This window comes from Polypterus senegalus, chromosome 17 (genome assembly GCF_016835505.1).
Source record: "Polypterus senegalus isolate Bchr_013 chromosome 17, ASM1683550v1, whole genome shotgun sequence".
Classification (NCBI taxonomy): domain Eukaryota; kingdom Metazoa; phylum Chordata; class Cladistia; order Polypteriformes; family Polypteridae; genus Polypterus; species Polypterus senegalus.
The window spans coordinates 37,989,087-38,011,672 of NC_053170.1; the positions used below are offsets into that span (position 1 = coordinate 37,989,087).

The following is a 22,586-nucleotide window of genomic DNA, read 5'->3' on the forward strand; positions in this document are numbered from 1 at the left end:
AAACTTCAGGCGATGAGCAGACAGGTTGGGTATTTATATGAAAACTAAAGCTGGGCAGTCTTTGTAGTAATTGGCAGCTGGAGCTTTCCACGCTTCTGGGGGAATAAGAAGAAATTTTTCCCATATGGCCCCATGTGACCGCCTCTTTGTAACAGAACTTGCATAAGAGATGCAGATTCATTTTCAGCTTTGCAGAGTATGCTATGTACTGTGTAGTGGTTTCTAAATTTTCAGCTTGTCCCAATGAAAAAACGAACGGGGTGAGTACTAAAATGTATTTTGTTAATTAAGGAAAGAAATACTCCTGAAGAAAAAACACTGTTTGACATGTTTCTCTGATACAGCTCTGAACTGGATTTATAATTGGGTTTATGTTATATGTTATTAATATTTATAGAAAGAAAGTTGTTTTTGTTTTTTTTAGTATCTTAAAGTCTAAGATTAAGGTGAATTAGTTTGTTTTTGGTCCCCACAACAATGTCTTTTGAAAAATAGGAAACATAGTGAGAATAGTTTTTTAATATTTTAAACTCTTGAGAAATACGCAAATTTCAGTTAAACTATGTTTCAGCATTTTTTTTGTGCTGATGCCACTCACTTTGAATTAGTCAGTTTTCATCCATGTTTTCCATGTAGGATTTTTTTTAACTTGTTTAGTTTTACAGTGCTGCATAAATCGTTTTTGTCTACTGTTACTAAAGCAAATGAAGTCGCCTCCTAATTCAGTGTGTTAACCTGCCTTCTAGGAGGTTTACACAAGGTGTAAATTTACCAACAGACTGGTTACTTTTATAATTCCTTATTTGTATTATTTGAAGTTAACATACTGGACTCAGTTTTTGATTTTTGTTTCTTTTGCATTATGTGATAATTAAACAGGGTAAGTAATGATGGGTTATTCTGTGTATTTCATATTATTTTGCTTATTTTATTTAATGAGATTTCCATTGAGAATATATCAACTATAATAAGATGATTTGTATGTATACTTTTTCTGTAAAATAATTTTTATTTTCTTGCTAAATCATGTTACAGTACACTGGTGACCCCTTGTGGCAATACTATATAATGCATTGAGGTTGACAAATCTGAAATTTTTAGTGCTTGTTACAATACTATTTATTGCAAATACTTTGAAATACTTTACACAGTATACTTTCAACGATAGTTAATATAGCAAAATAAAGTCTGTCATTCCAGGATATTTGAAAATGAGTGTTTGAAACTCCTCAAGAATGTGACACATTTTTGTGACAGTTAAATTTGAATTGAAATTGAATACAGATAATTTTATTGGCTTTAGCAAAAATGCTGAGCTTGTTACTGTGTACTCTTGTAAAGCAATGTCCTTGTATCTTCAGTGATGGAAGACATAATATAAATTTATTTTCCCAGTTCCAGGTCTCGTTCAAGATCCCATTCCCCAGCTCATAACAGGGAAAGGAACTACACTCGGGAATATCAGAACAACCGTGAATTTCGAGGGTACAACAGAGGCTATAGAAGGCCATTCTACTTTCGTGGACGTGGCAGAGGATTTTATCCGCGTGGTCGTTTCAATAGAGGAGGTGGTGGAGGAGGTGGTGGCGGGTATGGTAATTATCGGTCTAATTGGCAGAATTACCGACCGCAGCAACAGCATCAGCAAAGTCCTAGGAGAGGAAGATCTCGATCTAGGTCACCCAAAAGAAGGTCTGGAAGCCCAAGATCTAGGAGCAGATCTCGGTATTCAGACAGATCATCCTCTGCTCATTCACGAAGATCCAGAAGATCATCATCTTCAGATTCTCGTTCCTCCTCTAGGCACAGCAGATCAGAATCTTCAAAACGTAAAACAACTAAAGAAAGAAAAGGGAGCAGAGGATCAGTCTCTACATCCAAAGAGGCACAGGGATCTAGTAATAAAGAGGAGACCATGTCCTCTACTGATTCCAAGAATGAAAAAGTACCTGAGATGCACTCAGCTGGATGGCAAGGCCTTACATCATATGACGCAAGTCCAAAACGTGCTAGTCCTGCAGTACGTTCTGCAGTAGTTGTTAGTCAAAGTGCTTCTGTATCAGAACATCCAAGTCCTTCACTTCAGTCTGTGGCGATTAAACGATCAAGTCCAGGGCTAAAAAGCTCTTTAAGCCCTTCTAAGTCTAATGCTTCTGCACAAAGTCCAGTAATGCGCAGCAATTGGCAGGGTTCTGGAATAAGCCCTTCCAATAAGAGTCCACCAGAAAAGAGCCCATCTGGTCCATTTTCAGCCTTTGGTTTTTTTTCAAAAGAAAGTAACCGGACAGATGATGATCCACCGGTTCCAACAACTTTTAAAAAGTAAGCATTTTCTTAAAAAACTAATTTATATATGTGTGTTTTCCTGAGATCCTAAATATAAATTTGGTTTTCAGATATTATTTACTCAGAATTGTCATTTTATTTATAAACAATTTCCTGTGTCTCTTGCGGTTCCCCAATTATTTTATTACAGATGCCAGTTGATTCCTGGGGCTGAGTGCGAGTTAATGCCACCATGAAAGCTGGTAAATAGAAAAAAAATATATATCGACTGGTTTAGGAGGATTTCCTTGAAACATCCTATCTAATTTATTTCATTTTTGATTTGCAAAGTTATTTGACAATTGCAAATAGTTCTTTGTTTTTCAGATTCTTTTTTAAATGCTAATGTCTTTTTATGTTTTTGTTGTAGCATTAGATTAGTTTAAAAACTACTTTAGAAGGATGTTTTTTGAATTGATTTTGCAAAGGATACTTTATTTTGTACAAGTGGATAAATAACAATTTTCTTCAGCGGCTTTTATGTGGTGATACACAAATATAGATTTTTACAAGGCCATTAACCACAGTTATTTCTCGATAATATTGGCATATATGGTTAATTCTAATTTTAAAGGAGTTTTAATACAGTTCAGAATGCTCCTTGACAGACCCATATTTCACAGACATAACAAAATTGAACATTTTAGCACAGTTATATCTGCAAAGACCATATTTATTTCTCTTAGAGAAAATCTGAAACTGAACCTGTAAAAAAAAAAAAAATTCTAATAACAGAAATTGATTAGTGAGCAGATCTGTAAATCGAATTCCTTCAAATACTCTCGTTAATAAAACTACCTAAAATAATATGAACTAAAAGCTTAATATATAAAGCCAGAATGTAAACTGTCTGAATAGGTTATTAATGCATAAGTGTTGAAGTGGTCCATTGAATTCTAGAGAATTGAAATTCTTTAGCATAGAAAAACATTTCATTATCAGTAGACTGGCTGCATTTTTTCATCCAAAACACTAAGTACCTACACTTGGGATGTATAATTTTTCTCTGTGCCACTAGAGGGAGTGCAGAGACAACGAAAACAGAAAAATTATTATAGACGAACCACAAGTGAGAACTTAGTGATTGGCTGTAAATATGTGGGAATAGAATGTGTAGCAGTGTTGATGAGGAATGATCTAAATGTAGCCACTTGGTGAGAAGAAGAAAAGTCCTTCATCGGCTCATTTATCAACATCATGATACACAAGAATTATAGCATTATAACGCTGACCCCCATGCACTTCTTTTATGTGACTTTTCTGCCTATACTATGAGAACAACTTTTCTTGCATGTTTTTCACCTAATGATGTTTGTCACAGACATCTCCCCATCATTTTTTACCATCAAATTAAAGTTTTGCTTTTGTCCTTTGCATGTCTTTATCATTTGTTTAGAAGTGTGGTCAAAGTGAAAGTGCACTAAGTATTATAAAAATCTGAAACCGCTGAAGGTAGTTTCTGCCTGGACCTTGAATTTTTTCCTTTCCAAACGTTTTATTGACATCCACATAGAAACTAAATGTCTTATGTTGCATTTTATAAGCCATTGTCATCCAGTTAGTGAATCCATTAGCCTCTGCCGTAAACGTATATATTAAAAGATAACATTGTCCACAGTGTTTTGGTGTAAGCACTGTTTATTTCATGTTTCTGTTGTAACAGGCTCATAAACATCATTCAGGAAATCCTTGAAATTTTTTAAAAACTTAGATTTGCCATAAACTATACTTAGTTTGTTCGTATTTGCTTATAAGCTCCATACTTGAAAGTAACTTTGACTCGGTTTTAACCAATGCGAGTAGTGGGTACAACCAAGGCTATAGAATTGCCATTCTACTTTCGTGGACGTGACAGAGGATTTTATCCGCGTGGTCGTTTCAATAGAGGAGGTGGTGGCAGGTATGGTAATTATCGGTCTAATTGGCAGAATTACCGACCGCAGCATCAGCAAAGTCCTAGGAGAGGAAGATCTCGATCTAGGTCACCCAAAAGAAGGTCTGGAAGCCCAAGATCTAGGAGCAGATCTCGGTATTCAGACAGATCATCCTCTGATCATTCACTTAGATTTGCCAAAAACTATACTTTGTTTGTTCGGATTTGCTTATAAGCTCCATACTTGAAAGTAACTTTGACTCAGTTTTAACCAATGCGAGTAGACCATAAAAATAAAATGCATCTTATAGTTAACACTGGTTTAACAGTCATCTTTTAGGTTTACCATGTTAGCTCATTGCCCCTTTTCAAATCTTTTTCCTCCACTCTATAGAGTCCTGGGAATCCTTGGGGGTGAGACCCATTCTTTTCATATCCTCCAAATATTGTCTCCTTTGGCGTCCGTATGGCATCATACACTCCTACCTCTTGCTGGTGGACCTTTCATGTATTTATCCTCTGCTCTTTGCTTCACATGCCCAAACTAACTGCTACTGCCTCCATGCTTTCCCATTAACTCCACATTCTTTTTCTCCTCTCACTGTAAAACTCCACATAGCCATCTGGTCATTATCTCCATTCTTTTCAACTTTGTTTCATTTTTTGTTTCCATCCACCATATTTTGCTCTCATACTCACAGGATGCAAGGGAGACTCCTTTAGAAGTATGAGTCTATGCAATCACAGGTGAGCCATCTCTCCTCCTAAGTAGCACAACCTCACTAAACTTCTCTGAAACAACTCAGTTCGTGCTCTTAAATTTACACTCACTTCTTTGCATGTTGTAAATGGAGGGACTAAAGGAGATGGGAATCAGGAAGGAAATCTGATCTTAAAAGTTTCAGCTCAAGTACCTCCTTGATGACTGAGTTGGAGTGGAATGAATCTCATAATGAATATTGATATGCTTGAATGAATTGAATTTATCCTTTCATTCAGCTTCCCTTTGCAGTCTTACCAGTTGACACTTAACTGCTTTATTTCTGAGCCTATCTTGGTTTCTGTGTCTCTTTTTGTATTATTCCTATAAATTGATTATTTTACAAACTGTAAAGTTCATTATTGCTTCTGTTTTGGTAGTTTTGTTGGTTATAGTCTTCTCGGGTTGTTTTTGTATTCTGGTCTTTTAAGTTGTTTTTTTTTTTTTTTTTTTTTTAAACCAGTTCGAACACTAGAACGTGCATTGTAATCATTTTTTTAACACAATTTAGGGAGGCAGACTTCTGACAAGTTTCCATTTAAGCACAAGTTTCAGAGAACATTTTTTTTTTTATTTAATTAAACAGGTACTTGGAAGATCAGAAGAGTAAAACTCTGTTGCAGAAATGGGAAAATGGAAGAGACAAAGAACAAAAAGCAACAGAACTAGAGAGGGATAAAAAAAGTGAGAAGGCAAGCCCCTCACAGAGGATGGCAGCCTATAGTAGCCTCAAGTCTGAGTACTGCAGCAAAAGTGAGAAAGGAAAATACAAACAAGGCAATGAGTTCGAAAAGAGCTCTGCTGCAGGGTTCCTTGAGGGGTCACAAACTGGCTCCCCAGATCCATCTGGGGAGCAAGAAAAGAGATATAAAGTTAGAAACCAAAAGGAGCGAGAGTATGAGGATGAGCCTAAATATACGAGCAAAATAACTGTCAATACCATTAAAGATCATGACATATTTGATGAACGGTGGGATGAGTTAGATTATTTCCCATCTTCAGAGGAGTTTAGGAAAGATGATGATGATGATGATTATGATGTTGAAGATGACCTTTATAGGAACAGGAAGGACAACAGGGTGACGGCATCGGCACCAGCAGAAGTAGCAGCACCATCGAAGAAGGCAGAACCCAGTGCCTACCGCAGTGTTTCTCCAAACGAGGGCCCAAAATCATCTCGATATAAAGAAAAACCAGGGCTAAGTCCTCCTCCTCCTCCTCCTCCTTCTCCTCCTCCTGTTAAAAAGACATCTGAGAACAGAGAGAGAGAGAAGAATGTGGCTAGAAAGCAAGATAGCCCTACAGAAACTGGGCCATCTTCATCTGGCTACCGTGAAGCTGAGGTCAATTTCAAAGTGAACACATTTCTTGAAGAATATCCAAGGTTAGACATTTAACTATTTTTTATCATATATTTGGCCTTATGTGCAAAGTAAGTTGTGTTTATCATTAGCGATTGTTTTGGAATTTTACAAACTGATGAATTTATTCATAAATGCACACTATTTTCACATCTACTGTGTGCCCCTTTGGTCATAAAATGCAACAGTATGTTTAATTCTAGTATGCCTTCTTAAAGAAGGAAATTTATTAAATAAAGAAAATTATTTGTAGTGACAGTCATTTTTTGTTTTATTAATATTAAAAAGCAGCTACTACTATAAACTGTTAAGTGTACGTGTTGGGCATCAATTCTGTATACCTGACTTGGTGTGTGTGTGTGTGTATATTTATTTATTTATTATTGCCTTCACTGCCCCTTTTGTTTTTCAGTGGATCAGGGGTTATATCAAGTGAACGCCTGATCTCGCGTGATCTTGTGCACCCAAGCAAAAAAGACCAGGAATTCCGTTCCATCTTTCAGCATATTGAGACATCTCAGTCACGAAGGAGTCCTTCAGAAGTTTTTGCACAGCACATTGTCAATATTGTTCATCATGTAAAAGGTAACCAGCCCGTAGGCTATTTGAATTCAGATTCCCTTTTTCAGTTGTTAAGGAATACACCAGTGCCAGCTGGATTGACAAAAATTGATTCATTTGATTGCTTTGTGGACATGCCAAAGACAAGGCTCAACGTACATCTGTATTTGCTTACAACTGTACTGAGTTTGTGAGCTTTGAAGTGGAATTATTAATTTAAACATACAGTATATTTCTGACAAATGTAGCCATTTCCTTATGGAGTTGGGTGAGTATTTTAATTTGTCACAGAATAGCATGGTGTTTTCAAAGTAAACATTATTTTAACTGAAGAATGCTACTGGATTTAATACTGTATCTTTACAATGCCAAAATGTCCAATGTGTTTTCTAATATCAAATGCATATTGACAGACCTTTGGGTAACAATAAACCAGTTTTTCCATAATTTATGGGGCTTTCCCTTCAAGGTTCCACAGTACATCTTTCCTTACTGCTCCGCTTCGATCTTTGTTTTATCTGCAGGGTTTTTTCTTTTATTGGTGGTGGTGTTACCATGCTAGAGTACCATGTTTAGCTTCCTAGTATTGCTGGATCTGCTTAACTGTGAAAGGAGCAGTTCTCTAAGGCTGCTTCCAAGTTTCCTGTCCTTACCATTAGGTAAAATGGGCCCATCTGTCCTCATCAGGTTAGTTGTGGCTAACCAGCAGCCTTCAATAGCTAAAGTGACAGTTGGAGCACAGGCAGGTTAAGTAACTTGCACAGGGTCTCGGTGAGAGCCCTAGTCTAATGCCCTAGCCATCATATTGTATTGTTGCCTATTGTAATTTTAAAAATAAAGATATCTAAAAAGTTTTTGTTAGTGGTATATGTCTTTCTTCTGATTTACCTATTGTGACCTTTAGCAAGAAAGTCCAATGTCAGGAACAGAAGAAGGACAAAATTATATCTAGAATCGCGAACAAACCTCAATGAATTAGTGATGATAATGGTCTTTTGAATTGCATTGCTGTGTTATTTTATTTTGCATTTTGATTATTGGTAAAGAGTATGCATTAGGGTTATCATGATAGCAAAACTTCAGTATTTAATAAAATGCAGGAAAAATATTGAAATCCAATACTGTTTTCCATATCCAATTTAATATAGTATACAACTCAATAGAAAACTTAAATTGAAAGTCTATATGCATTAAAATCTTTACATTGATGAAAACAAATAGAAATACTTCAGGTATTTAGTTAAAGTTCTATAAACAATAAAAAGTAAGTTTAAATCCAGTCAAGTTTTTTTACATTAATGAAAACAAGTAGTGTTACTGAAGTAGTACAATGAAATGTTACAAATGTAATTAAATTTTAGTTGAATAAGTATTGCATTTATTTGTAAACAATGTACACATTTTAAAACAAACATTAAACATGTGAGTAAATAGAACATTAATGTGGTCTTTGGTAAACAGTTCTTCATAAAAGTCACGCACAGACTGACTACTAACAAATTTAAAGGCTATGCATAAATGTAAACCATGAATGTTGCATTTTTGTGTAAATAAACTTTAGTACCTTTGTAACTTACATATTTTTTACAAGAAAGACTAGCATGTTGGCCTGTAAATTTGCCCTTGCATACTAAACACATGCTCTGAAGCAAAGCTGGAAGTTTATAAGCCTACAAAGGAGTTATGCTACTGTTAATGTAGTTGAGCACTGAAAAGTTATAGCACCTTACATTATATTATAAATGTGATGAAATATAAATTTAAAATTGCACGTAATAAAGTATTACACTATAGCACCTCTTGGTTGTGACAGTTTTAAAAGCAAGGAAGCGAAGGAGGCCCCAGTGCTGTAATTTGAAATGAGATACCCTCTTGAAATTCTTTGTATTGACTTGTGTAATGGTCCTTTACGCAGAACCGGTCAATCAGTTAGGCAGCATAGGCGACTGCCTATTGCACTGTCCTCTTACTTGAATTGTTGAGGTAAGTTGAGGAGCGCACACCCCAGGCATTAAGGGACACATGTTCTGGACAGCGAGGGAAACTCTTCTGCTTAGGGCTCCATTTAGACTTCAGCTCTTCCTGCCTTTGCATGGTTAACTAAATTAATTAATTGCAGCAACTGCTACTTTGTATTCCTGTCCAAGTGTTTGTTTTCCCTCTTAGGTGAGCATATGCTTTTCTTGGTTTTAGTAGTTGTTTATACTTCTGAATGAATATCCATTAACCATTATTTGTTGTTTATAATAGACCCCATTTGAATTGACTCCTTATTTTTCTTTTAAAAAGGGGCATTCTATAATGTAAAGATGGATTTCCCAGAAAAGGGTTTTATTTATGCATTATGTATGTAAAGATTGGTTTTGACTCTAACTGAAAACATGTTGCAAACTCTACTTTTATAAGGCCCTATGATTCTGCGATCCGGAAAACATAGATGGAATCACAGAATTAATGCTTAAAAACGGATTTTAGATTTAAAAAACAGAAATGTGTGGAATTTAGAGACTGAAGGGGTGACTGTTACAAAACTTCCCAACAAATTAAATGATTGAATAATCTGAAATTGTTCAGATACTATTTTCTAGTTTGTTGTTTTTGAAGCAAACACAACTCTTTGTGGAAATCCAGCCATGCCTCTATCTGTTTGTGAGTGTGTTTCTTGTATGTTTTCTCGTTAAAGGCACGCAAATTAGCTAGCTGCATAAGACAGAAATGTTGAAGTGAGCAGTATCAGATACCCTAACTACGTCAAAAAACTCAAACATGAGCTTAACTGCAAAACTTAGGGCACAGCAATATCCCGGTGACTTTTATGAATCTGGACAATGTTTCTGCAAGTTTTGCCAGCATACCATAGACTGGACACGAAAAGATACTTGCAATGTCCACGTCAAATCTAAAACCCATCTCAAAAACAAGGAGAAATTAAGATCAAAAAGTGTTCCCTTTCAGGTAACAGAGGAAACCACAGAATAGTCAGATGCAAGATGCCAGTTTGTGTCCATGCTTGAAAAAATGACAAAGATGCATCCTTTCTTTATTAAGCAGTGTAAACAAGGAGACACAGTGCCAGAAAATGAGAGCAGTCTCTAGCATGCTCATTTGCCCCATGTCTTTGAACATCATATGGACGCCATTCCTTGAAAGATTCATGGCAAAGATTATTGTTGATGAAATGACTGATAGCCGAGACCACATAGTTCTCAACATAGTGATAGGCAAGTAAACATTTGGCTGTATGGTAATTTTTTTATTTAGGCAGTTCTAATTGTACGTGATGTATTTACTGTGAATCATTTAACCGATTTAATTATACTAGTATTTAACCAGTATTAACAGTCTTACCCATAGAAAAATGTTATTGGTGAAGAGGACTGGTTGTTAACGGGTTCCCTTTTAAAAATTAACAATGATGTTTTGGCATGCAAGGTCCATATTTGACTCTTCCATTATAAACTCAGCACCTACAAACCAGCACAGCTCGTAAGTTTGCCTTGGATTTCAAGCTGTGTAAAACAGAGAGCAGAAATTGAACTGGAGGATGCACACATGGTAATCAACAAAGGGTCTTAAGAATTGAGTACAGCAAAATGGCTGAAGGAGTCTCTTAATTGATCCTGGGAGTGTACCATATTGTAAAATATTTTATTGCTTGACAAAAGATTTGTCATCGTGAGCCTGTCTTGTTAATAGTACGAATCAAATAGGCTTTACATAAAGAGCAGTGTAGTATAAAATGACGCTGTAGTCCAAATGTCAAGCAGCCTTTAACGTATATTAATATGTATATATATATGTGTGTGTGTGTGTGTGTGTTTTTTTATTTTTGGAGAGAAAAAAGTGAAAACTGTGACACTATAGCCTCACTGAGTTGACAACATAGCACAAGACAGTGCAGTACATGAAGCAAGATTGCTTGTAAACGCTGCTTATGGATAGTTTGTGCAGTTTTGAACCGTATTAAGTACTTGCCGTGGGGTAAGGTTAGAAAGAAAACCAACTCAGTTCTGTCAGATAGTAGCCATCCTCTTTCCTCTAAATTCCAGCTGTTGCACTCCAGCTACAGATTTAGGTTTCCAAAGGTAAAGAGTAGATTTAGGTTTCCAAAGGTAAAGAGTAACAGGTTTAAGAACTATTTTATTCTTTCAGGTATAAGCATTTTAAATTCTGTTACTAGTAAGAATACTGTAGTAATTGCTCTTCTTTGTACTAATCTTGAGTGTTTGTTTATGCCATAACATTGGTTGTCAAATGTGTCGTTTTTAATCTGTTAGATCTCTGTAACAATGTCTTCTGTTTTTGTACTTTCCTGCTGCAAACAGATTTCCCTCTGGGATAATAATGTACCTAACCTAACCCGAATCAAAAAAGGAACATAAGATTACATACATATAAACAAAAATCAGACTTTGTTTTATTTAAATAAAATGTTTAAAATAATAATATAAATGAAAATATTATGGACAAAAATAATGAGACCCTTAAAATAATATTTTGTTGCACAACTTTCAGAGGCATTCTCTGCAAACAAGCAAATCCTTTAACCCTCAGTGAGACTTCTAGACTGGTCACCAGGTTGTTTAGCACACTCTTTCTCAGCAGACTGCTCTAGCTGTATCAGGTTTCTGGGGTGCCATCTCCAGACTACATGTTTCAGTTCTTTCTGTAGATATTGGGTTTGTAAAAGGCCACTTTTGAATAGTCCAAACGTTTTGTTCTTGGCCATTCTTCGGTGCTTTTAGCTGTGTATTTTTGGTCAATGTCCTGTTGGAAGTTCCGTGACCTATGACTGAGATATTCCTTTCTGACACTAGGCAGTACGTTTCACTCCAGATTGTCTTGATAGCGTTGATTTAATTTTCCCTGCGCAGTGTCAGACGCAGCAAAGCAACCTCTAAACATAACTTAGCCTCTTCCATGTTTCATGGTCTAGCTTGATTTTACATCAGTGGACAGAGAGCTGATGTGACTTGCCAGAAAGTTCCTGTTTTGTCTCATCTCTCCAAAGGGTTGTGGCTTGTCAAACATGCATTTTAGCAAATTAAAGTCTGGGTTTTTTATGTTTTTCTTTCAGCAGTGGAATCTTCATAAGTCTACCATTGAGCCGCAATCACTCAAAAAGTGACAGATGATATGATCAAACACTGATGAACCTTGATCTTAGAGTCCAACTTTTATCTCTTTGGAAATTCTCCTTGGGTTTTTGTCTACTATTCTCACTTTTCTTCTGCCCACTCTAAGGTTGATTTTCCTCTTGCGTCCATGTACAAGGAGGTTGGCTAGACTCCCATGGACTTGGAAACTTTCTGATGTTTGCAACTGTTGTCCAAGGGTTATCAAACTCCTTAGAGATGGGCGTACATTGTCTTTGTCTTTAGGAGGCATTTGATTGTCATCTCTTTAGACAGATATTTGCTTTGTTTTTCTCTGGTCCATTTTCAATGTTGGAAACCTGATATTACCAAACAGCAAAGTGACTACTTTTCTCCATTATTTTGAAACTATTCAGAATTCCACAGTGTTGTAGTATTTCACCAGTACTTTATAGAAATTGCATGTAATGGCCATGTTTAGTTATGTTTGGTGTTTATGCTGGATATTAAAAGCATTTATGATTTGGTAGCATTTGATCCAAATACCGCCACTGTGCATTTAAACCCATTTCTCTTCAAAAAAATAAATATAAAGAAAGATTAATATTTCTAAGAAACAAAAGTAAAAAAAAAATATATATATTTTATAAAGTATATACGGTTGCCTTCAGAATTAACTGGAAAGCTAGGTGGTGTGTTTACAATAAAATATTACAGAAAATACATAAACCAGCCTCATTTTCATTTATTTTAAATCTCTTTAATAGCATAGAATTGTTACTCTCAAATCTTTCTGTGCAGACTTAATATTTTCTTGATTTTTTTTCATTTTTTTTCTCTGACCATCTAGCACGACATTTTGAGACATCAAGAATGACTTTAAATGAACGTTTTGGAATGTATCAGAGAAGAGCTGCTGATAAAGAAACAAGTAAACAAAAGAAGAGTCCAGAAATTCACAGGTACATTACACCATATACAGGCATCTTCAGTTTCTTCCCACTTTACTTGCCTATATTCAGATTTAAACCTGCATACGCGGTTAAATGAGTTTGGGAATATACATATATGTGCCCTTGAAATCCATAGTATTACGTTACACAGGCAATCTGTTTTTTGTTTTTTTTATATACAATCTATTCTCAAATAATGTTTGTGAAATTTTTTACCACCTTCTTTACTATACATTAAAGTCAGTCCATTCCTATCTAGTTGAGAGTCCTGTGTAGCCTGATCCTAATTTGTCAGAACTGTAAAGGAACAAGCTGTTCTATGGAAACACTAGTCTATCGCTGGAAATGTGTCAACCATGGGGTGAAATTTCTACAATATGACCAAACTATTTTGTATATAATTTCATAATTTTTTTAAACATTGTATTGCATTTATTAAAATCAAATAACATTCTATACAAGCAAGTCAAATTTTACAAAACTAGGTTTATGTGCCAATAGTGAAGTAAATACAATTTAAATTGCTTCTCCACTTTAAGCCTATCTGGAAGTACACCAAACACAGCTGTTAGTGGATTAGGAGGGATTGTGACACCAAGGCTGTCTGAAAGGCACTTAAAGATTTTGGTCCAAAATGGTGTTTAAATTAGTGCTCACCCAGACCATATAGCCCAATGAGGCTGGAACTTGATTGCAGTGTTCACAGGCTGGATCATGCCCTGAAAACATGTTGGACAATTTTAAATAAGACAGATGTGCTCGATAGATAATTTTCAGTTGAATAATTGTATGCTTTGCACATATGGAGCTAGAGTGAATTCTGTGCATTGCTGCCTTCCCACTCCTTTTCTGAAATGTTAAGTGAGAGATCCTTTTACCACTGTACTCTGGGAACTTTTGAAAGAGAGGGATTTTAAAGTGTATATACTACAGAAATGCTGTTTTGAGTCCTCAAGACTAATCAGTAATTTTTCTGGAAGGTGAGAAAAATTGGGCAGGTTTTGTTTAGCAAAGTTTCTAATTTGGAGGTAGTGAAAGAAATGTGTTTCTGTAAAGTTAAATTTGGAGTGTAATTGTTCGTAGGATGCAAAGATGTTGTCTATGTACAGATCTATAAGTGATTTAAGTACAAATGTTTTCCAGACATAAAAACTGCATATGTTGATTATCGTGCAGAGGTGCCACAGATAAAAGCATCTCTAACTTGAAGAACTTGTTACATTTTTTTTTCCCCCAGAGATCAAAAATGTTCTTTACTTATCTAGCTTAGTCACCCAGTATTCAAACTGTGCTACCTTTTTCATTTCGTATTGCAGGTCTTAAATACCCATGAATGGTAAGAGTGCTTTTGAAATTGGAGTAATCAGAACTTGTTAAATTACTTAATATTTTCAGGAAAGTACTTTTTCATTTTTTCATTAATTTTATTCTTTTGTTTTATAGGAGAATTGATGTTTCTCCCAGTGCATTTATGAAGCACTCGCATCATTATGAGGAAGTGAAAAGCTCCAGGGAAGACAGCTACAAGGTGACCAGAAGTTTTAATGAGATGTTTGAAATAGTGTTTCGGGAGCAAACACATTATTCCAAGTCTCCACTTAGAAGTACCCTTCTATCTTAAGTTTGTGTTTTTCTTTCAAAGGATGTGCATTATTCTAAAAAAATGAGCGACAGTCTGTTTATTTTATTTAAATATACCCTCAACATTTGATATGGTTATAATGTGGTACATGAATGACCACCAAGTCATTTGAGGTGAGCTTGAGGGGAAAAATGGAAAGAACTTTGACCAGAGTATCGAAGCTGACAGAGGAATCATGTCGTTTTTATTGTAAGTATTGTTTTAAACCAACTGACTATATGTATAGTTTCCTACTAATCATTTCCATTAATATGCCAAGGCATGTTAAATAAAAAAAAAGAAAAAAAAAAGAGAGAGTGAGAAAGAGGACAGTCGTTCATCAAGTTTTTACTCATATCAATAGTTGTGAATTTGAGAACATTTTGTTTATATATCTTGTTACATATGTCTTAATATCTTTATGGTGTTTTGTTACAAGCTCAAAGTTGACTGATAGGACACATACACAGTAGAGCATTGCCATATTCCTTGATTTATAATTAATTTTAAAATGATTGGTTTCCTCTTGCATAGTATTTTTTTTTTCCTCAAACATAAGATCTGTACATAAATTCATAGGATATGTTTGTGTTTTATTACTTCCTTGAGCTAGAGTTTAACTATCTCATCCTAATTTCTACTGTGGAATAGTGTAAAATTAAAACAATTGCCAGAAAATTATTTTTAAATGGAATGTTTCATTGATCAAAACTAAACTTATCTTGAATGCATGTTTTTTCTAAAACACATACCACACTCCTGTCCTGCCAACACACACATCTGTCATGTAAGAAGGCATGGCTTCAGTGTCAGGCAAATATATTTCTTTCAGGATTCTGAGAGTTGTGATGGTGATTCATTCAGTTTTCATTATGGTAAAAGTTTTGATGGTCAAGAACGGTCATAGGATACTACTGCCCACTTTATATAAAAAGTACTGTAAACACATATTTTACTCATGATCAGCTTTAAAACACTTTTTGGTCAAATATTTTTTTTTGGAATTTGGTGGGTTTTGTTTTAAATTTGCATAAATGAAAAGGTAATCTTTTCATATTTCTTGTTCCCATTGAAGTTACAGAGTAGAAGTTTTTTTTTTTTTTTTCTTGTCGCTGACTTTTCAGTAAAATTAGTTATCAGAATACAGAATTGTATATAATTTTGATGGACTACATTACTTCATTACAGAGTGCTGCTTAAAACATTTGTATTGTTTTTCATATTTTTGACTTATGCACAAACTGTCTTTATCCACTACTTGCTGATCTGTTTTGGAGTACATGAAAGTTTTCTTTTAAATTACTTATTTCTTTATTATTACTGTTGTTTAGTAAATCATTTAAGACATGTTTTGGCAACATCCTGAGAACAGTTGAACTTTCAAAAAGTGCCATATTTGTGGGGTTATGTGCAATGCTTCCATTGTATTTGATTGTTCCCCAAATGAAATATGCATATAGAAAAATACGTGTGTGTGTGTGTGTTTGTGTGTATGTATGTATATTTATGTATATGTGTAAATATTATATATATGTATATACAGTGGAACCTCGGTTCACAAACACATACTTGGTATACGAACAAGCCAGTTTTCCTTTAGGTTTGTATATGTTCAGTCTCTCCCTGTGAATTTCCTGTGCAGCGAGCGAGAGAGTGCGACACACACACACAGGCGCGCGCCCGAGAGACAGACACACACACACACACACACACAGAGGCACGCAAGACAGAGGCACACACACACACACACAGGCGCGCCAGGCTCGCGAAAGAGACACACGCACACACTAAAGAGAGAGCAAGCGAGATAGGGAAGGCTGGACGCATAAGGTAGAACAGGCTTGTTTTTGTTTTCAGTTCTGTTTACAGCGATCGGTTCATAGCGAGCATTGTTGCAATGTTACTTTTCTTGGTGATTTATTAAATTACGAATTTTTCAAATGTAAATTTTTTTTTCCCTGTGCTTAAAACTCATTAAAAAAGTGTTTTTACCGAGCGGTTCCTAGCACTATAGCGCAAACTATTGCAGTGTTAGTTTTCTCTTTTGTTCAAGGTTTTCTCAGTGTTGTTCGATGTTTTTACATTTAGTTTACTATTATGCTGTGCATTCTATGGTATACTTAACTATATTTGTGCTTAAAAACTAAAAAAAAATCTATATTTACATACAGTTCGTATGGTCTGGAACGGATTAATTGTATTTACATACAATCCTATGGTGGAAATTGCTTCGGTTTACGACCAGAGTTTTAAGACAAATATTATGGTCGTGAACCGAGGTTCCACTGTATGTGTGTGTATATATATATATATATATATATATATATATATACGCACACACAGCAGAATGACTCCAGAAGTGTTCATCTAAAATATGTTTGACCAACTTAATCACCTGGGGCCTCATGTATAAACGGTGCGTATGCACAGAAATGTTGCATAAGAACGTTTCCACATTCAAATCGCGATGTATAAAACCTACACTTGGCATAAAGCCACGAACTTTTCCACGGTACCTCATACCTTGTCGTACGCAAGTTGTCCACTCGGTTTTGCAGACTGACGGCACCCAGCGTCAAAGCAGTGCTACTGTTCCTGTGTGGTTACTCCTTATTTTCCTGACGCGGCTTTATAAATACACTGAAACTAACCGCATATTGTTTATTAGTGTAATGCATCTGATTGTAATTAACTTGTAACAATATAATGGTCCAGGGAATAGCCATAGTATTCCAAATACCATAACTGCTTTAGCGTTGTTACTCTCACAGCACCTTTTTTTTCTTCTTTCAGCTGCTCCCGTCAGGGTTGCCACAGCGGATCATCTTTTTCCATATTACTCTCTCTGCACAACTCGTTTGGAGTGTTTATATAACTGTATCTGAGTGGGGAATCACAGCAGCAGCTGATCGGAAAGAGAATTATCGGGATACAGACTTAAGCACACGTTACCTCAGCCACGGCAAAATGTTTCAAAGCCTTTCCTGTACGGACCTTGCGGTTCAGAAACAGTTTCATCCCGAGAACTATAAACGCACTTAATCAATTGCTCCTTGTAAAACTGTTTGTACTTATAAGTACAATTACCTCACTGTAAATTTGCAGTACAGTTGTAATATTGCACAACCTGAGCCACTTTATAAAGAGCGTATTTACATATGATGACGATATCATTTTTAAGATGAAATGCAGCAAAATATGTTTATTATATTATACAGGTAAAACTTTAACTTCATTTAAATAATCCATATTCTTCACTGGGACTGGCATGAAGGATAGATTAATTAAAAATGTACTACGAAGATAGTTGAATGTTCCTCAAACATTGTGAAGAATCGGCGCTCTAAGCTTACAGATGGCTGAACATCTATTACAGAGCTGATTGTGTGGCGATCGGTTACTTGGAGAAAGAAAAGCAAGGACTGCAGGGGCGGCCACGCCAATATATATTGAACATAAAACAGAGAAAATAACGACACAGCTAAAAACGCAGCGGCAAATTTCGACAAAAGTTAAATGCTCGTGTCATGAGCACAAGTCAGCTATGCAGTGTCCGCAACGGACGTGGCCATCCACCGTGCCTAAGATACCATATTGACATTGGCGGGCGAAGGGGCCACCGATTTCTTTCTCTGCCTAGAGCCGCCTATGAGTACTGCAGCAATAAATAATTTCATCAAAGGTCGCAGTCAATCACTGCGCTGTGAAACCCATGTTTAATAACGTGCTTTAACTCCTATCATCATGAAAATTATATCATGTATACATCTCAGTATTTTAGTTATTCAGAGAGCTGTAATATCACGAATTTAATGGATTCTGTGTCCAGTCGGAGGAAGAGAGCCGGTTTAAGAAGCAAGTAGTGATTCACACACACAGAGCACATAGAAGATCACATACAAAACAAAGCATTTAACGTGCTGCTTTCATTACGATGTGATTTGAGAAACTGGTTAATTAAATGAGTTTAAGATGACGTTTATGATTTTCTACTTTAATGACAAAATAAACTACGTGATTAAAGTGGAAATTGCGACATTGAAGTTGACATTTTGTGCTTTTTTCTCCACTGTGTGCCTATTTTTTTTTTTTTTGTCTGTACCCTAGTAAGCTTTCATATGACACTCGGACGGTGGGCTACGACTCGCCTTTTCACGGTGACTTTGATATCTGAGCTTTCAAGTTTCTCCATCACGCTGTGTCACTCAATCAACTTCCTTTTGTTGATTATACCACGGTTTAATTAAACAAATAGTATGTTTTTCCTTTGCCTCCACTTGGTATTCGCTGAAATTCTTATATTTTCCCCCGTGCTTTTCCCATTGTCTTTTTAAAGAAGGCAGAGCTTAAGGGTGATTTATATTGATTTGCATATTCAAAGAGGCGTAATTCTGGGTGGAGTTGGGGCGGGACATAAGGTGCGTGCACGAGCGTTCGGTTTCATGCTGACCGGGATTTATGTAGCGGAAGAACATGGAAGTTGGAGTACACACAGATTCCTGCATCTGGATTTTTCTGTAAGTAAGCACATTTCGGCTTTTGTGCTTACGCCATGTTATAGTGCGAATTCTACGCACAGCGTTATACATGAGATCCCTGGCTTGAATCAGGCTTGCATTTTACTTGATAGAGGTTGTCTGAATTATAACGGTCAACACACACCACATTTTGAATAAAAAAAACATTAAAATGACTGTAGCAAAGGCTTGAAAAAGACAATTTTAAATAATTGCTGTTTTCTGTGTTCAGTGGTTTGATATATAATTTTGTATGAAAAGAATTTCAACTGAATATTAAATTTAATATTGCTGTAATTTACAATAATACATTACCAAGAATAATGCTAACCTTAAATGTGGTGCTACATAAAATATTCTTAAAAGTTAAACACAAGCATGTGCAGAAATAATTCTCACATCCAAATTAAGTATTCAGCAAAAATTTTTACTTCACTATCCCTACTCATGGAGGGAAATGAGTGTATGAGAGTTTGTGTTTGCATAACATGTACATAACTAGGTAATTCTTAACATAATATGTAGAGTTAAATTTCAGATGATGTTTTCTGTAGTTTTAGAATTTATTAAAAATGTGAAGCATAGTTCATTAAGTTATCATTTTTAATGTTTCTAATAGGAAGAAGGAAAAAAAAATAAAGGCAACACAGTAGATCTTCGTCTTGATATTGAACGTCGAAAAAAATATCCAAGTAAGGAACAGGATTCTAAGCGAGAAGGATTGAGAGATTCAGAAGAATCGCATGAGTCAAGCATTAGCCGAGAGCGGTCCAGTGAAAAGCCAAAAAAATCCCACAAAGCATCTAAGAAACCCAAGTATGTACATGCCATTTTACTCTGATAAAATTTGTGGCTTTTTGCAGAATATTAATTATATTTCTAATAAGCTGTTAAGATGAAATACAAACAAAAGTTATAAACATAAGCTACACTTCCAAGGTAAAGAAAGTCTGCATAAAATAAGTTACAACAAGTAAGTAGTAGAATAACTTTTATGTAGTTCACTTTAGTTTATATATATATATATATATATATATATATATATATATATATATATATATATATATATATATATATATAATGTGTTTGTGTAAAACTGTGTTAATAGTTTCATTAACATTTTGTGCAAGTTCATTTTTGCAAGGGTTTAGAAGTGTTTAGCAAACATGAATGAAACTTTGACTTGCAGAATATTTAATTTGTTAACTAGCCTGCCTTGTTTCTTGCATAATTTGCTTTTTCTGCATCTTTGACAGCTGACAAGGAAAGTTGGAACACAAGCTTTATATATTTTGCCTTCCGGTTGTAGTGTAGTTCTGCAGTTAATTTTTTGGCCTGGTCATTCCTTATTTGACCTTCTTTTGTTCTGCTCCAAAAGAAATTCTCCTGAAGCTGGCTGTAGTATCAGATACTCCTTCTTTCTGCATGCCATAATGAATGCTGTATTTATCTTCTAAAGCACTAATAAACTGCAAGCCATTGGCTCTTTGACTTGTGCATCTTCTAGCACCTAAATATCTGATGCCACCGAAAAACTATATTCTACTTCGTTAGAAAATTAGTTTTTGGTGTGGCACCCAGAGCTTTGTCATCCAGAGCTTTTTCACAGGGCTGGGGGTTAAAATTAATTTGTGGAGGAGTATGAGGATAAGGAGTATGAATCATATAGAGCAGCAAAACCACAGCTGGCAGAGGAATAAATGGATTCCTCTCAAGGTTTTTTTTAATTCCGCACACATACCCTTGTTTCAGGATATTTGTGGATTTCCAAATCTTTCAGGATGGGAGTGCTTCTAGCCCAAGATAGTTTAAAACCAGGGCTGCAACTAACAACTAATTTGCTGATTGACTAGAGTAGTATTTCAACTAATCCATTGATTAGGTCTTTTAAAAAGTCAATGTGTGCAAAAGTGCAGCTTTAATATTTTTTTATATATATATATATATATATATATATATATATATATATATATATATATATATATAAAAAAGTTATAGTCCTTGCACAATACTGTCCTTCAAAACCGTAGTACCAATATTCTGTAAAATGACATTTGCCAGATTCTGTATAACAACAACTCTCTTCACTAACTTTAACAGCTAGCTTAATCCTTTGAAGGCCATTGTTGACATCATGTGGAAGAAGTCAGATTATTAACATTATTAAGCGTCAAGCAGGTTTCCTAGAGTATATTATTTGATTTTATCCTCTAGGTGGCAGCAAAGGCCACAAGATGATCTGAGTGTCACATATTTGAAGCCTCATTTTTCTTTATAGTACAGCATCATATACTGGACCATCATTAAAAGAAATACCTTGCAAAAGAAGTTTTGCATATTGTTGATAACTCGGATTCTGCGCTGTTGGATAAGGATTTTGAGCGCCATATGAAACCGAAGAAAGTGATACTTCAGATTGCTTCTGGATTTTTCCCAAGTGGGAATGAGTGAGAGAAGGATCACAATTACTCTGATGTTTACTTTTATGGTGCTTCCACATTGCAGTTTTGCTCCCATACCAAGTAAGCTCATTCTTAAAGATCTTCAAAGACTGGATGTCTTACCAGCTATGAACTTGAAATTGCTCCAGACCTATGAGTTGTTTGTTCTTTGACCTTCCACCATATTTACATCCTTCATCTACATCATATCTCAAAATGTGATTTTTAAGTTAGTCTTGCTCAATGAAGACATACATAATACCTAGAAAGGCAACTAATTAATAACAACATTTTTTAGCATCCGTTTTTATCATTAATATTCTGATATTGATTTAATAATTTCAACTCTAGTTAACACAACTAATAGCAGATATCTACACCAGTATATTCTTATCCATTGTCATTGGGCATATAGAAGCTTTACTGCAAATGAGTAGACCTTTTTTAAAATAGTTGGGGCTCCTTAGTAAACCCCATTTATTGCCCTTGTTGTAGAACAGAAAAAAAGTTGAGAACTCTGGAAGGATAAACATTATGTCTGACATCTATTGGCTGCAGCAGCCTTAGGGTAGCTTCTGCACAAAATCTTTCCTGTTGAGGCTAGGTCTGCAATAAATGGCTTATCATACAGGTGGCTGGGTCATTTCACTTTAGCAATAAAGACCCATACTATCAAGATATAGTATGAAAGCCATTAGATTTTCAAATTACCAATCTAGGACTGGGGTGGAAGGAATACTAAGCATTCAAGTCTACTTTGTCATTTACATAACTGATATGAAACACTGCCTGACATTATGACATCTTTAAGAAAGTGAACTGTGCTTATTTATGTGCAGACAACTGCCTTTAACATGTAGAGTTGCTAGGGTAGGAACAAACGCAAAGAAAAAAAATGATATAGAAAAATGTCCTGGTTCTTGATTATCAGTTGAAAGAAGTCCCTTCTGCGCCACCAACAACACATACAGGTTTTTGTAAAGATAGACACTCTTAACTCTCAAAGCAATCATAATGCTGATGATTTCACTAACAAATTAATGTAACCACTGTTCACTAATACTGGCATCATTTCAGT

At 35.4% G+C, this 22,586-nt stretch overlaps 1 protein-coding gene across 6 annotated transcripts in view; it reads left to right on the forward strand.

Annotated features, from left to right (window-relative positions):
- The window catches only part of thrap3a (thyroid hormone receptor associated protein 3a), a 65,535-nt gene that overhangs the window by 23,205 nt on the left and 19,744 nt on the right, over positions 1 to 22,586 (forward strand). For 2 of the 6 annotated variants that reach the window (XR_005631141.1, XR_005631140.1), the window contains exons 3-9: positions 1,396 to 2,322; positions 5,545 to 6,342; positions 6,732 to 6,904; positions 12,827 to 12,938; positions 14,373 to 14,457; positions 19,687 to 19,883; positions 21,346 to 21,589. Coding sequence is in view for 4 of the 6 variants with exons in the window: in XM_039740475.1 (XP_039596409.1) it covers positions 244 to 260; positions 1,396 to 2,322; positions 5,545 to 6,342; positions 6,732 to 6,904; positions 12,827 to 12,938; positions 14,373 to 14,457; positions 19,687 to 19,883 (2,309 nt within the window). In the remaining 2 variants the exon portion in view is untranslated. Of the gene's footprint in view, positions 261 to 1,395; positions 2,323 to 5,544; positions 6,343 to 6,731; positions 6,905 to 12,826; positions 12,939 to 14,372; positions 14,458 to 19,686; positions 19,884 to 21,345; positions 21,590 to 22,586 lie in introns of all 6 variants that reach the window. The other 4 variants (XM_039740477.1, XM_039740474.1, XM_039740475.1 and 1 more) reach the window with 3 other exon arrangements.